The sequence below is a fragment of the Tamandua tetradactyla genome, chromosome 4, assembly GCF_023851605.1.
Source record: "Tamandua tetradactyla isolate mTamTet1 chromosome 4, mTamTet1.pri, whole genome shotgun sequence".
NCBI lineage: Eukaryota > Metazoa > Chordata > Mammalia > Pilosa > Myrmecophagidae > Tamandua > Tamandua tetradactyla.
In genome coordinates this window covers 7,571,374-7,585,228 of record NC_135330.1, presented here as the reverse complement: position 1 = coordinate 7,585,228, position 13,855 = coordinate 7,571,374, and the positions used below count along the sequence as shown (strand labels likewise).

The 13,855-nt window shown below is 44.1% G+C and overlaps 1 protein-coding gene across 3 annotated transcripts in view; it reads left to right on the top strand.

Annotated features, from left to right (window-relative positions):
* The window catches only part of ADAR (adenosine deaminase RNA specific), a 47,837-nt gene that overhangs the window by 20,298 nt on the left and 13,684 nt on the right, over positions 1-13,855 (top strand). The window contains exons 1-6 of one of the 3 annotated variants that reach the window (XM_077156308.1): positions 1,375-1,482; positions 5,725-7,139; positions 8,969-9,152; positions 9,639-9,787; positions 10,358-10,502; positions 10,646-10,836. In XM_077156308.1, coding sequence (XP_077012423.1) covers positions 1,468-1,482; positions 5,725-7,139; positions 8,969-9,152; positions 9,639-9,787; positions 10,358-10,502; positions 10,646-10,836 — 2,099 coding nt within the window. In that variant the 5' untranslated portion in view covers positions 1,375-1,467. Of the gene's footprint in view, positions 1-1,374; positions 1,483-5,724; positions 7,140-8,968; positions 9,153-9,638; positions 9,788-10,357; positions 10,503-10,645; positions 10,837-13,855 lie in introns of those variants that run through there. The other 2 variants (XM_077156307.1, XM_077156309.1) reach the window with 2 other exon arrangements.

Genomic DNA, 13,855 nt, shown 5'->3' with positions numbered 1-13,855 from the left:
GTGTTTGTATGTTGGTTTGTCAATAAAAATATTAAAAAAAAAAAAAAAGACCCCACCCAGCAGTATTGAATGAAGATTAAAGGACATGGCTTTTCTGGTGTTCACAGCAGAGTCAAACCAGCATAGGGGTATAGGAAAGTTTTGCTAAATGAGGCAAAAATGGCTCCAATCATGGAATGTGTAGGTGCTCTGGTGGGGCTAAGTGCTGAGTAATGAAGAAACACAAAATAAGGAACCACTAATTGCACGTGCTCCCCCATTCCCCATTCTCACTGGAGTGAGGGAAGGCTTCCCTAGGAGGCAAAATGTGAAGCAGTTTTTGAAGAATGAATAGTAGTTCATTCTTCATGAGAGGGCAGTGGAGAGAGGGCTTTAGCTGAAGATGAGGCTGTGATGGTTGCCTTGTAAATCTCATAAGTGGGAATAAAACTGAGGTTTTGAAAGCCTAAATTAAACACAGAAAAAAATTTCTCACAGGTGACAAAGAAGGCTGTAGAGCACTGGCATTGATCTATAAAATCTTTTCCTAAATACTCTGAACAAAATAGTTTTATATAAGCCTGATGATTAAACTATATATATATATATATATACTTTTATCTCTAGATAGGAAAATTGAACTCATTGACACGGAATTTGAGGTAATTTAAACCCCAATTCTTTTTGCACATAATGGTGTAACTTGGGTGAGTGTAGGAGAGTGATGAAGAATGGGTTTTCCACAGCCAAACCTGGGTTTAGCAGCAGTGTGGCCTCAGTCAAGCCTCAGTTTCCACTTCTGTAGTCTGCCTCCTTGGGCTGTTGTGACTGTACAACAAAATAATGCATGGAAAGCACTTAAATTTGCTTGGATGGATGAAGGGGGTGGGGGCAGGGGATGGTTTTATGACATATACCCTGCATTGTGCACTCTTTCTATCACTATCTTGCTACTTTTTGCTGGCTGGCATCCGTTTAGGAATATTAATAGTCTACAGTGAGGACTTCTAGTCATTTGAAGAGAACTGACCCGCTCCCTCCCTTCTCCGCGTCCCACCCCTTTTTGCCCTAGAGACGGGTCCCCTCCTGGAAGCCGGGACGCGGCGGGGCGGGGCGTCTTGGTGTGGCTGCGTGCTGAGGGCTCGCCGCTCTGCCCCGGGTACTCCGAGGGACCGTGTGAGGGGACTGCTAAGCGTGGTACATTTATAGCTCTGTCCCCTTCCTCGGTTCTCACGAAGCCGAGGGATTAGATTTGAGATCGGCGCGAAGCTCTGCTAGAGTCGCCTAAACCCCTCCTCTTGGCCAAACTTTCCTAAGGGGAAGTCTTGCCGAGGAAACGAAAGTGAAACTGAGCGGGAGCCATTTTCAGCCCAGCTCGCGGCGCGGGGCCGGGCGGGGGCCGAGCGGGGCCGAGGAGGGGCTTCCCGCGGGCGCCCCCGTGTCGCCGAGCCGAGTGTGGCCGGGCGGGGCGCGGAGGCCGGCGGCGCCATGAACCCGCGGCAGGTAAAGGCGCCGGGCCGGGCGCTCGGTCCCGAGCCGGGGCTCGTCCCCCAGCCTCTCCGTGTGTCTGTCGTTTGTGTGCGTGTGTGTGTGTGTGTGTGTGTGTGTGTGTGTGTGTGTGTTTGTGTGTGTGCGCGCGCGCGGCTGTGTCGTTTCCTTGCCAAGTAAAACTGCTGTCCTAGGACTTGGTTCGGCGGCGCGGAGCCCGAGGAGGAGGAGGCCCAGCCCCGCAGGGCCGGTGCGCCCTGGGCCGCCTCCTTTACTCTCCAGGCCTCTCCCCGCCCTTCCCCTCCTGCGCGTGGAGCACGTTTAAAATAGCTCTCCCTAACCTGAGAAGGAGTTTAGGGTGGCTCTGTTCATCATCACTAAAAACCCGAACAACCCAGATATTCCAGGTGAAATATTTTCCACCAGATATTTAGGTGAAAAATGAACTGCGTTACGTCCACAAATAGCGACCTGATCGCTGTGAACGCGTAGTCAAGTGACACGTGTGGCAACCTGGGGACTCTCATACAGCTTCCGCTAAGCAAAAAGAACATATTCCAAAGGCCTCCTACTGCGGGATTCCATTTTCAGGACGCTGTGGTAGTAACAAGGCTGTCGAGACAGGAAACAGATCAGGGCTGCCAGGGGCTGCGTGTGACTGCAGTGTGGCGTGAGAAAACTTTTTGAGAAAATGGACATGTATGTCTTGATTGTGGTTCTGGTTATAAGGCTACGTATACTTATGAAAACTGATACAATTATACACTAAAAGGGTAAATTTTACCACATGTTAATTAAACCTCACTTTTTAAAAAACTATTTTTTTAAAAGACCTTCTTTAAAAGGAGTAGGGCCACCTGGCTAAACTAAAGGAAAATAATTTCTTCACTTGTACCAATATATTACCTTTTGGAGCCCATGTGGTAATGTGGGGCTCATCTCTTCACCCTAAGTATATGGACCAGATTAAAGTGAAGTTTTGCTGGCAATGAATGTTAAATGATTTGTTACACAGTTTGCATAGCACATAGACATGAAATGGGAGAGTGGAGAATTTGAGAGATTTAGGAATTGTCACCACTGTCTCTCCATTTTCTTGTTCTTACCCCCATTCACTGTGTATCCAATTGGCTTTTCTCAAGTGGTGGTTTGATTTAATTTGGTTTCGTTTGGCTTTTAGAGGTGCTTTGGGGGGAGGGATGCAAAAAGAAAAAAATTAATAATCCGCTTCTCTAAAATGGCTGTTAACAAACTTATATAGCCTTCCCCTCCTCCTTTTCTGTTTATTTTATACAAAGACATACACACATGTATATATTCATGGTTTTTTTCTTTCCCCTTTCTTTATTAAAAAAGGGATTAATAGCAAAATGTTACCTTGCCACATGCTTTTTTTGTTTGTTTGTTTAACATTATATATCATTCATAAGTTTCTTCCAGGTGAATGCAAATAGATCTGACACATTTAAAAATATATATATAAGTACTCTTCCATAACACAAATGTATCTTAATTGATTGAACTTCTCCTTTAGGTGGACAGTCAAGAAATTTCAGGTTTTGACCAACTAGTAGCAGTATAAATCTAGAAAGCATTTAATTAAAAACTGACTTGAGCTGCTTTGAAACAAATTTCTTTTTTCCAAGATCACTCAGAGAGCTAATTAGCAAATTCCTAAAATCCTGCTAGTTTAGCTCCAGGACCAGGGCACATACTCTCTGTGCATGCATATGCATCTGCCCCCAGCAGGGTGGGTCAGAACAGCCCGGCGCACAGCAGGAGGAGTGAAGAAAGATGTGATTGCTTGTGCAAGGTGACTTGTTGGTGCAAGCATTAATTCACCAGATGGCACTTCCAGAGCAGTTTTGTGCCAGGTGCTCTCTTAGCACCTTCTAGAAGGCAGAGGCTACTGAAGCGTAGTCCTTGGCCCCAGGGAGCTGATCTCCACGTGACTACAGTTCCCTGGCTATACTCTGTGTATTGGGAGTGGAGAGTTGAATGCAGTTTCTAGTACACCTGCTACAGTTGATCACCTTTCAGATACACTGCCATCTCTGTGTGCCATTATTTAAAAGAAATAATCCAATAGCTGTAGTAAAAGGTAAAGTAAGTTAAGTGTAACAGGTACTGAGAGGGAAGAGTTCAAGGAGAGGAAACTCCCATGGGCTGGGGGAGGTAAGAGCCAAAAGTCTCCTGAAGAATGTGGTGCTTAAAGAGATCTCAAAGGAAAGGGTCAGGGTTGTGGTAGGTGAATGTGGAGGGAAAAGCAGGGGTATTGGATTAGAATGTGGAGACATGGAAAGATTAGAGGCTCTTGCAGTAGCCCAAGCAAGAGGAAATAAGGAATTGAAACTGGAAAAAGATACATTTAAGAGACTATACAGAGGTGGTAGACCTGGCAGAATTTGGCAACTACCTGGTTAAATGTGGGAGACAAGGGAAAAAGTCAGGCAAGCAGCAAAGATGACTCAGGTTTGTAGCCTTACTAATTAGGAGAGTGATCCCATTATCAGTAGTAGGAATGACAGAAGGAGCTGGGTTTGAAGAGAATGGTTGCTTTAGTTCAGAATATGGTTTGAGGTGCTGGCAGATTGTCCAGGCAGATGGAAATTTAGATCTTGAGCTTGGGCATAATGTCATGCCTGGAGAAAGTATTGAATGCTCTTGCTTAAGAGAGCCAGTTTAGGTTGGGAGAGTGGATGAAACCACCCGAGGGGACAAAATGTAAATGAAGAAGAGTTCCCTAGACAAAATCTCGGGGACTGATTATATGTGAGGGACAGAGGCAGACAGAATGAGAGAGAAGGTTAAGAGGAGAGAACTTTGGTACTTTGTCCCCAAACCCTGGGGGAGAATTTTCAAAGAAGGCTCAATCCACAGCGAGCTAATGCACATTTGTTCAACTGAGTTGATCACCATACGGCAGTGAAGACCCACCTGAGGGTCAAGAAGAGGAAATTTTATAAACTCTGTTAGCATGAGTCAGGTTCTTCTCCAGCACCGTGTAGATGCGTTAGAGCAGGAAAGGGGGACAGTGGGCCCTGGGTGGGGAAAGGAACCAGTCGTGACATCATGTTGGGTAAGGAGGGGTATGGTGGCAGACGGGAAGAATCCGGAGTGGCTCTTCATCACCACAGTGGGATCACATACAGAGAAGCTTCCACAGAGTAGGAAGTAGAAGTGGTAGGAACATAGGAAGTTGCTATTGGAAAACAGCAGGGGACAGCCACCTATGACCCATGGGCCAAATTCAGCTTTTCACCTGTTTTTATGAATAGTTTTAGGTTAAATAAATTGTAAATAAAGATTTACATATTGTCTGTTTCTGCTTTGGCGCTACAATGGCAGAATTATCTTGCATTTTACAGAAAAAAAAAAAGTTGCCAACCCCTGGAAAAGTTTCAGGATTTGAGGTTTGTGTTTTGGCCTACGTTAGAGGAACAGTAGATTGAAAGAGCAACTGAGCAAGCCAAGCACATGACTGAAAGATGGAGATGAGAGTCATAGGGATAGAGGCTAAGGAACCCCCTAGCCAGGGTACCATGAGAGTGATTTGCAAGAATGTTAGAGCCCAATGATTGTGGCAGCAGGTATGGGAAAGTAGAAGGCTAAGGAATGATGCTGAAGTTTTTGAAGAAAGGGGACAGCTGTCTGCAGCTCCCTCTAGCCTTGAGGAGAACCAGAAGAGAGGGCCACAAGCTAAGCCGCAGGAAGAGGTGGGGGACTTTGCCGCACTGAGCCTGATTTAAGAAGGTGGGTGGCGATCTTGTCCATTCTCTAGTCCCCTAATCACTTGGAATTATCAGGTTATTGTTCTGCTTTTTGTTTTGTTTCACTTTTTTAAACAAGAGTAACATTTATTTGTTTCTTTTTCTCATTTTAAAAAAGTAATTTCTGACATGTAGAAAGGTTCATTCTCACCTCCCTAAAATTTTGTCCTTGGGAAAAGAATAAGAAGTTGCTGGAGAGGCTGTACTGATATATCAGAACCTGTGTGTTTACTGTACACTGTTTGGAGGAGTGACTTTCATATGGGTACCTGTTTTTTAATCCACTTCTTCCCTGCCTTGTCCTGCCTCCTGCTCCCCTCTCAGTTTCCTCTTTGGCTGCCTCCAGCTGGGTTAGAAACCCACCTCCCCCTTGCCTTCCAGCCCCTTGGGGATCAGGTGCAGCTCCTCTAGGTGGTCAGAAGAGACAGGCACACATAGGCTCACTACTGAAATCCTAATGCATTTTCTTTTCCATCTTGTTCTGCAGGGGTGTTCCCTCAATAAATACCCTGTCTATCTGATTCAAAAGTATGAGGACAGCAAACTTGCATACCAGCCACAGGTGCCACTATCTTATCCTGATGGTTTCCAGCTCCAGCAAATAGAATTCCTCAAAGGACGGCTCCCAGAAGTGCCCCTGATTGGAAAGCAGACAACATCCCTGCCACCATTCAACCCTAGACTCTGGCCAAGGTTTCTAGAACCACCTGCCAGAGGCAGGCATCCGGAAGTCTGGAGTGCACCCAAGGGCACGCCTCTCCGAAGTCAGAGGCCCCCAGTACAGTTCCAGCGTCCTTCACCACAAGGCAGAATTCTGCCATGGAGAGGTGTTGATAGGCTTTCCTCACATTTCCAGGAACTGAGTATCAGTCAGAATCTGGAGCAAAGGATCTTAGAGTTCTTGGAAGAGCTTGGAGAAGGGAAGGCTGTCACAGTATATGATCTGGCTAGGAAACTCGGGGCCCCAAAGAAGGAAGTCAATCGAATTTTATACTCTCTGTTAAAGAAAAGTAAGCTGCATCGGGAGGAAGGAACACCCCCTTTGTGGAGAATTGCATTCTCTGTCCAGGCGTGCAGCCAGCAAAGCAAAGTAGGGAGACCAGATCATCTATGTTTGGAGGAAGTTCCAAACTTAGACGCGAGTTTGAAAACTGAAGACAAAAAACCTGCATCTGCCTTGGAAGATCCTCCTGGTCCTTGCGACATGGCTGAGATCAAGGAGAAGATCTGTGACTACCTGTTTAATGTGTTTAATTCCTCTGCCCTGAATTTGGCTAAAAATATTGGTCTCTCCAAGGCCCGAGATGTAAATTCTGTGCTGATTGACTTGGAAAGACAGGGGGATGTCTACAGGCAAGGGGCAACCCCCCCCATATGGTATTTGACTGACAAGAAGAGAGAGAGGATGCAAATGAAGAAAAATCCAAACAATGTGCCTGAAACCATTCCAGCTCCCCAAAACATAGAGCTCCCCACCTGTAATTTACCGATGTCAGGTGCCTCAGACACTGTGACAGTCACAGAAAAAGCAGAGAATGGACAGGAAACTGTCATAAAGTTAGAAGTTAAAGAGACCACACCAGAACCAGTAAAATTGAAACCACCTGTTCATGACAATGGCCCCTCAAAAACAGGGTATGTTGACTTTGAAAATGGCCAGTGGGCCACAGATGACATCCCAGATGACTTGAATAGTATCCACGCAGCACCAGGTGAGTTTCGCGCCATCATGGAGATGCCCTCGTTCTACAGTCATGGCTTGCCACGGTGTTCACCCTACAAGAAACTGACAGCGTGCCAGCTGAAGAACCCCATCAGCGGGCTGTTAGAGTATGCTCAGTTCGCTAGTCAGACCTGTGAGTTCAACCTGATAGAGCAGAGTGGACCACCCCATGAACCTCGGTAAGAGACCACCCAGGAATTGTACCTAGGGTTGGGGTCAGACTCTTGCTCCTCACACAGTCTTAGCTGACTCATGAGCCCCTGTCTTTCCCCTCTTCCTTTCTGCCTTTTGGCTATATCACCCTTGATTGGCCCTTTCTCCAGATGTGGAGCAGAGAATGTAGACCTCAGACCAGCCAGAATCCTGGCTAAGCAAGAAGAAGGTTGATTCTTTTAGCTAAAATGAAGCATCTTTAGAAATTAGTAGTTTTCATGCATCAGTGTCATGCTGCTTTGAAAGGCCAGAGCTAATGAAGGCTTGCTTCTCTTCCCACCTCCTTCTGTGTGCCACCCTCCCCCCACCCATGCTAAGTTCCCAAGAGAGGTACAAGAACAGGTGGATTTAGGAGGGCTGCCTACAGAGGAGGAGCATGGATTGTACTGCCAAGCTGCAGCAGGTCCATAGTACCCCCCTAAGCTTAGCTCCGGTAGGGCACAAATGGTATAGAGTGTGCATGGCTGCCTCACTGTTGAAGGTGGTGGTTCTAATTTTACACACCTCCTCTGCACAGATGGGTGGGCTAGCACATGCTGCTGCTCCTGAGCTAGGAAATCAGAGATTACCTCACTCAGACAGCTGGCCAGGGCCTGCCCTGTGGGGTCCTGCCGGCCAGTAGACAGATTGAGGAAGACAAGTAGGCCCAGAAGGGAGGGGCAGAAGGGCCTAGCAGGGAGCTGAAGCCACTGACACTGAATGGCTGCAAGCAGCAACTGAAGAGAGAGCCAGCAAGGAAAGGAGAGAATTTCATCAAGTTTTTAATAAACTAGTTTTACTAACAAAGCTATGGTTGCTTTGTTTCCAAAAAGAAAAAGTTCACCTAGGTTTTAATAAACTAGGCTGGTTTCTCTATGTGAGGATTCCTAGCTGTGGCCCTTATTCCTTTTCTTGACTCTCTTGATACCAGGATGGCATTTGCAGGGTTTCTCTGTCCAAAAGCTGGCAGGGCTAGTACTGACTTGTTTCTGTTTAGGGTAGAGAGACTGGACAGATGATGTTCTCTTTCTTTTCCCTCCCCAGAAGTGGGGGAAAGCAGTGGGACTGGTGGCTGGCCTTTCCTTGGGCTCCAGCTGTAAGAAACATTGATGCCATGTTCAAATACTTCAAATGAGAAATTTGACCTATTTTTCAAAAGAAGATCCCAAAGTGATCAGAGCTGAACAAATCTGAAAGCTTGAGCAGAAGATCCATAGGCAAAGTCAAGGGGCCTAGAACAAGTGCTTTTTGGTTTTCTTAATAACAAGGGAAAATTCCTTTCATCTCAGGCTTGGGAAACTAGAGTTATAGTGTGTTTCAACACAAACCATAAGAGTGATGTATCTCTTTGGGGGACAAAGACAGGCCCCTAATAAGTGCCAGGTATGTGATCTCTGTGAGACTGGGCCAGGAGAAGCTTTTGCTTTCTTTTAGGAACCTTCCTTGATAGTGCCCAGTCTATCACATTTGCTTAAGGTAAAAGCCATTTGGTTGCTAATAAGACTGTAATGGTGATTTTAGGTCTTTTTTCTTTGTACAGACCTTCTTAATTCAAGAGATAGTGGGTTTCTCCCAATTTACTTGATATCACCTGTGGCTGTGTTTGCTCTAATGAGCTGTGGTTGCTTTGTTTCCAAAAAGAAAAAGCAGGTTGAGCGTCCAGAGGGATAGGAGCAGGAGCCTTGGACCACCGTTCTCCTCCACAAGTCAGAAGCCCTTTAGTTTAGCAGAGAAGTCCAAGCTGAAGATTTCTTGGGAGTAAGAGAGAAGGGATGGCATGGACTATTGTTCACACATCTAATCACTTTCCATCAAGATTTAAATTCCAGGTGGTCATCAGTGGCCGAGAGTTCCCCCCAGCTGAAGCTGGCAGCAAGAAAGTGGCCAAGCAGGACGCAGCTATGAAAGCGATGACGATTCTGCTTGAGGAAGCTAAAGCCAAGGACAGTGGAAGATCAGAAGAGTCATACTACTATTCCACAGAGAAGGAGTCAGAGAAGGTGAGCATTCTGCCTTTGAGAGGATGGATAGTGGTTCGCTTTCACTGTCAGAGAACTATCAGGATTTTAACTGACCCTCTTTGAAGCAGTCCTGGCTTAAACAGCCGATACCATTATTTGGGGTCAACGTCTTGCATGCCCCTCTGTTCCTCCTCACCAGCCTGCCCTTCCTCCGCTCAGACCTGTGCCCCACTCACTTACCTCCACTGGCTGGAATCACAGAACTTCCTAGTTGAAAGAGACCTTAAGACTGTCAAGTCCAGTCTCCTCTCTTGGCAGATAAGAAATAAGACCAGAAACTTTAAATTACTTACCTTTCCTGCAATGCCTCGAAAATACCCAGGAGCCCCTCTTCCTTTGGAAAACCAGTCCCTAATATTTAGTAAGCTGAAAGAAATTCTCCCTCTCTGGATCCCTTCTGCTATGATGGATTAGCTGTTGTTTTCTTAGTGTTTGTTTTTTTTTCTTGTCTCTCATTTTCTCCAGACTGCAGAGTCCCAGCCAACCACCCCTTCAGCAACGCCCTTTTTTTCAAGAAAGAACTCTGTCTCTACGTTGCTTGAATGTGTACACAAATTGGGAAGCTCCTGTGAATTCCGCCTCCTGTCCAGGGAAGGCCCTGCCCATGACCCCAAGTATGTCTCTTATAGCATGTTCCCTGATGCAGATGTCTCGAAAAAGAAACAGACACTTTCCTCACTGCCTCTTCGGAAATGGCAGATTATTTCACTGAGCAATTACACTTGTTTTTAATATGGGAAAAGAGGGCATGGTTGTTACTTCAAGGTTGAGAATTGAAATGACAAAGGAGAGACCAAGCAATAAAAAGTCCATGGCTTGGAGCTTACTGTTGTTGGGTCAAAAAGGTACAAGATCAAGGTATCTGCTCTGAGGCTATGCAGACTTGCACATTTAAGAGAAGAGTTCCTGAAGGGACATGAAGCTAGGTTGATGTTTAAATATTGAAGGGGTTAGCCAAACCACAAGAGAATGGGACAGGAGGTGGATGGGGGCCCTGGCTAGTCAAGGCAGATGTGACACAAAGGTCACATCTTTCAAGGAGATTACAAGCATTAAAGGATGACAAGCTGATAAACACTAGGTTAATCTCTTATCCAAACCATTAAAAAAACAAAACATTTTAAACTTTTCTGATTTAAAAATAAACTCTTTTAATCTTTTTATTGCCCTTCACTTCCTGTCAGGTTCCAATACTGTGTGGCAATGGGAGCCCATACTTTCCCCACTGCGAGTGCCCCCAGCAAGAAAGTAGCAAAGCAGATGGCTGCAGAGGAGGCCATGAAGGCCCTCCACGGGGAGGTGACCAACCCAACACCTTCGGATGACCAGGTGGGGCCATTTTCCTGGTCAAAAGAGACAGGTCATTTTTAGTAACCAAGTGATTTAGGATTGCCTGTGAGTCCCAACGCTTGTCCCCTCAGTGTTGTCTTAAACATTTATGGTTCCTCTTTGTTTGGCTAATTCTCCTTTAGCCTGGAGGTACAAACACAGAATTGTTGGATAACTTGGATCCTGTGGAGCCCAACAAGGTCAGGAGGATTGGCGAGCTCGTCAAGTACCTGAACACCAACCCAGTGGGCGGCCTCTTAGAGTACGCGCGCTCCCACGGCTTTGCCGCTGAATTCAAGTTGGTTGACCAGTCCGGACCTCCTCACGAGCCCAAGTGAGTGTCCCAGTCCTGGAGGTGGCCCGTAACCAGGGCGGGAAGGAAGGTGCATTCGCTGGGAATGATAGGAGGGGCAGGTGAGGGAAGGGTTAGCTCAGCCCCTTGACTCCTGTCCCTCTTCCAGTGTGTGTGATCCCTTAAACCTTTTTTAACTAATTTTAATTTTCATGTATATGGAAACTCATCCAAATTGATTGAAAAAGTATACAATGCAAATTCTCATTTCTACTTCCAGACTTCAAATTTCCCTTCCCAGATCCATGCACTATAATGAGTTTCTTGAGTCCTTCTAGAAGTTTCTATGCATATACTAGTATATTTTCCTCTTTTTGTTTTTTAAACAAATATAAGTGTATATCATATCTTCTATTTTATTCATTTACTCCTTAACATACCAGATTATCTTAGAGATGGTTACAAACCACCAAGAGCTATAAAAGACCTTTTCTAAAATGGACACCCATGTACCAATTTTAAGAAATAGAATGTTAAGTTTATTTGAAGCCCCCTGCTTCACATAATTTATTTACCCAACTTCCAGTGACATTTAGGATATCTCTGGTCTTGATATTAGAAAAACTCCTGCAATGAATTTCCTTGTACCATATGTCTTTGCTTACATGTGCAAAATTGTCTGTGGTATAATTTTCAGGAGCAGAATTTCTGGGTTACGTACATTTTAACAAATTTTTAATTTTCCTATATAGGTAATAGAAGAACAGTTCAAAAATTTAAAAAAATATGAGAAGCTCACTTTCAATCTCCTTTCACTTAGCTTTCCCTCCCTCCCTCCCCACCCCCCCCACAAACATGTATAACTTTAATTGTTTATTATATATCCCTCCAGAGTGTGTTTACATAAATATGAGCAAATGTATTTCCCCTTTTTTTACATAGAAGGTACACAATTGTTTTAGTTTGCAAGCTGCCAGAATGTGTTATACCAGAAATGGAATGGCTTTTAAAAGGGGAATTTATTGTTCTAAGAAATGATCATGGTGATGAATATACAACTATGTGATAATATTGTGAGTCACTGATTATATACCAGAATGGAATGTTCATATGTTAAGAATGTTCGTGTTTGTATGTTGTTATGTTTTGTCAATAAAAAAATATATATATAAAAAGGCAAGGTTATTAAGTTGCAAGTTTACAGTTCTAAGGCCGTGAAAATGTCCAAATTAAAGCAAGGCTATGAAAATGTCCAATCTAAGGCATCCAGGGAAAGATACCTTGGTTCAAGAAGGCCGATGACGTTCAGGGTTTCTCTCTCAGCTGGAAAGGTACATGGCAAGATCTGCTAACTTTCTCTTCAATGGCTTCCCTGGGGCTCTGTTGGTTCTGGTGGCTCTCAGCTTTTTCCAGAATGTTTCCCTCTTAAAGGGCTCAGTAAGCAACCCCACTTTGAATGGGGGCACATATATCTCCATGAAAATTATCTAATCAAAAATTACCACTCACATTTGGGTGGGTCACATCTCCATGGAAACAATCAGAAAGCTCCCACCCAGCAATATTGAGTGAGGATTAAAGAACTTGGCTTTTCTGGGCTGCACAACAGATTCAAACCAGCACAATAATATATGTGTTGATCTATAGCTGACTTTTTCAACTTAAACAGTATGGAGAGCTTTCTGTATCATTTTATTTTCTTTTTGTACAGCTGCAAGCATAGTGCTCCAGTGTATTTGGGTTTATCATGATTTATTTAACCAGCCCCCTGTTGATGAACACTTAGATTCTTTCCAGACTTTTGCTATTATAAGTAATGCTGTCATGAATAACATGTTATGTACATTTAAAACTGTGGTGGATATTGCCAAATTTTCCTGCAGTAGGATTGTACCAGTTTCTGCTTCCACCAACAGTATATAGAAATGGCACTTCTCCTATACCCTGGCCAATATGGTATCATCAAAATGTTTATCTCTGCCATTCTAAAATGTGAAGGATGGTATCTCAGTGCAGGGCAAAGGTGATACGTCATTAAGATGCTTATTATTTTCCATATTAATAAATTAAAGAGGGCGGGCCATGGTGGCTCAGCAGGCAGGAATGCTTGCCTGCCATGCCAGAGGACCCAGGTTCGATTCCCGGTGCCTGCCCATGGAAAAAAAAAAATAGATTAAAGAAAAACTACATGGCTTTCTCCAGAAATTCCAAAAAGATATTTAGTAAAATTCAACATCCATTCAGATTAAAAGAACAAGCTGTTAATAAAAAAGAACTTTTTCAGAATGGCCATTATCAACAAAACAGAAAATGACAAGTGCTGGAGAGGATGCGGTGAAAGAGGCACACTTATCCACTGTTGGTGGGAATGTCAAATGGTGCAACCACTGTGGAAGGCAGTTTGGCGGTTCCTCAAAAAGCTGAATATAGAATTGCCATATGACCCAGCAATACCATTGCTGGGAATCTACTCAAAGGAATTAAGGGCAAAAACTCAAACGGACATTTGCACACCAGTGTTTATAGCAGCGTTATTTACAATTGCAAAGAGATGGAAACAGCAAAAATGTCCATCAACAGACGAGTGGCTAAACAAACTGTGGTATATACATACGATGGAATATTATGCAGCTTTAAGACAGAATAAACTTATGAAGCATGTAATAACATGGATGGACCTAGAGAACATTATGCTGAGTGAGTCTAGCTAAAAACTAAAAGACAAATACTGTATGGTCCCAATGATGTGAATCGACACTCGAGAATAAACTTGGAATATGTCATTGGTAACAGAGTTCAGCAGGAGTTAGAAACAGGGTAAGATAATGGGTAATTGGAGCTGATGGGATACAGACTGTGCAATAGGACTAGATACAAAAACTCAAAAATGGACAGCACAATAATACCTAATTGTAAAGTAATCATGTTAAAACACTGAATGAAGCTGCATCCGAGCTATAGGTTTTTGTTTTGTTTTGTTTTGTTCTTACTATTATTACTTTTATTTTTTTTCCCTATATTAACATTCTATATCTTTTTCGGTTATATTGCTAGTTCTTCT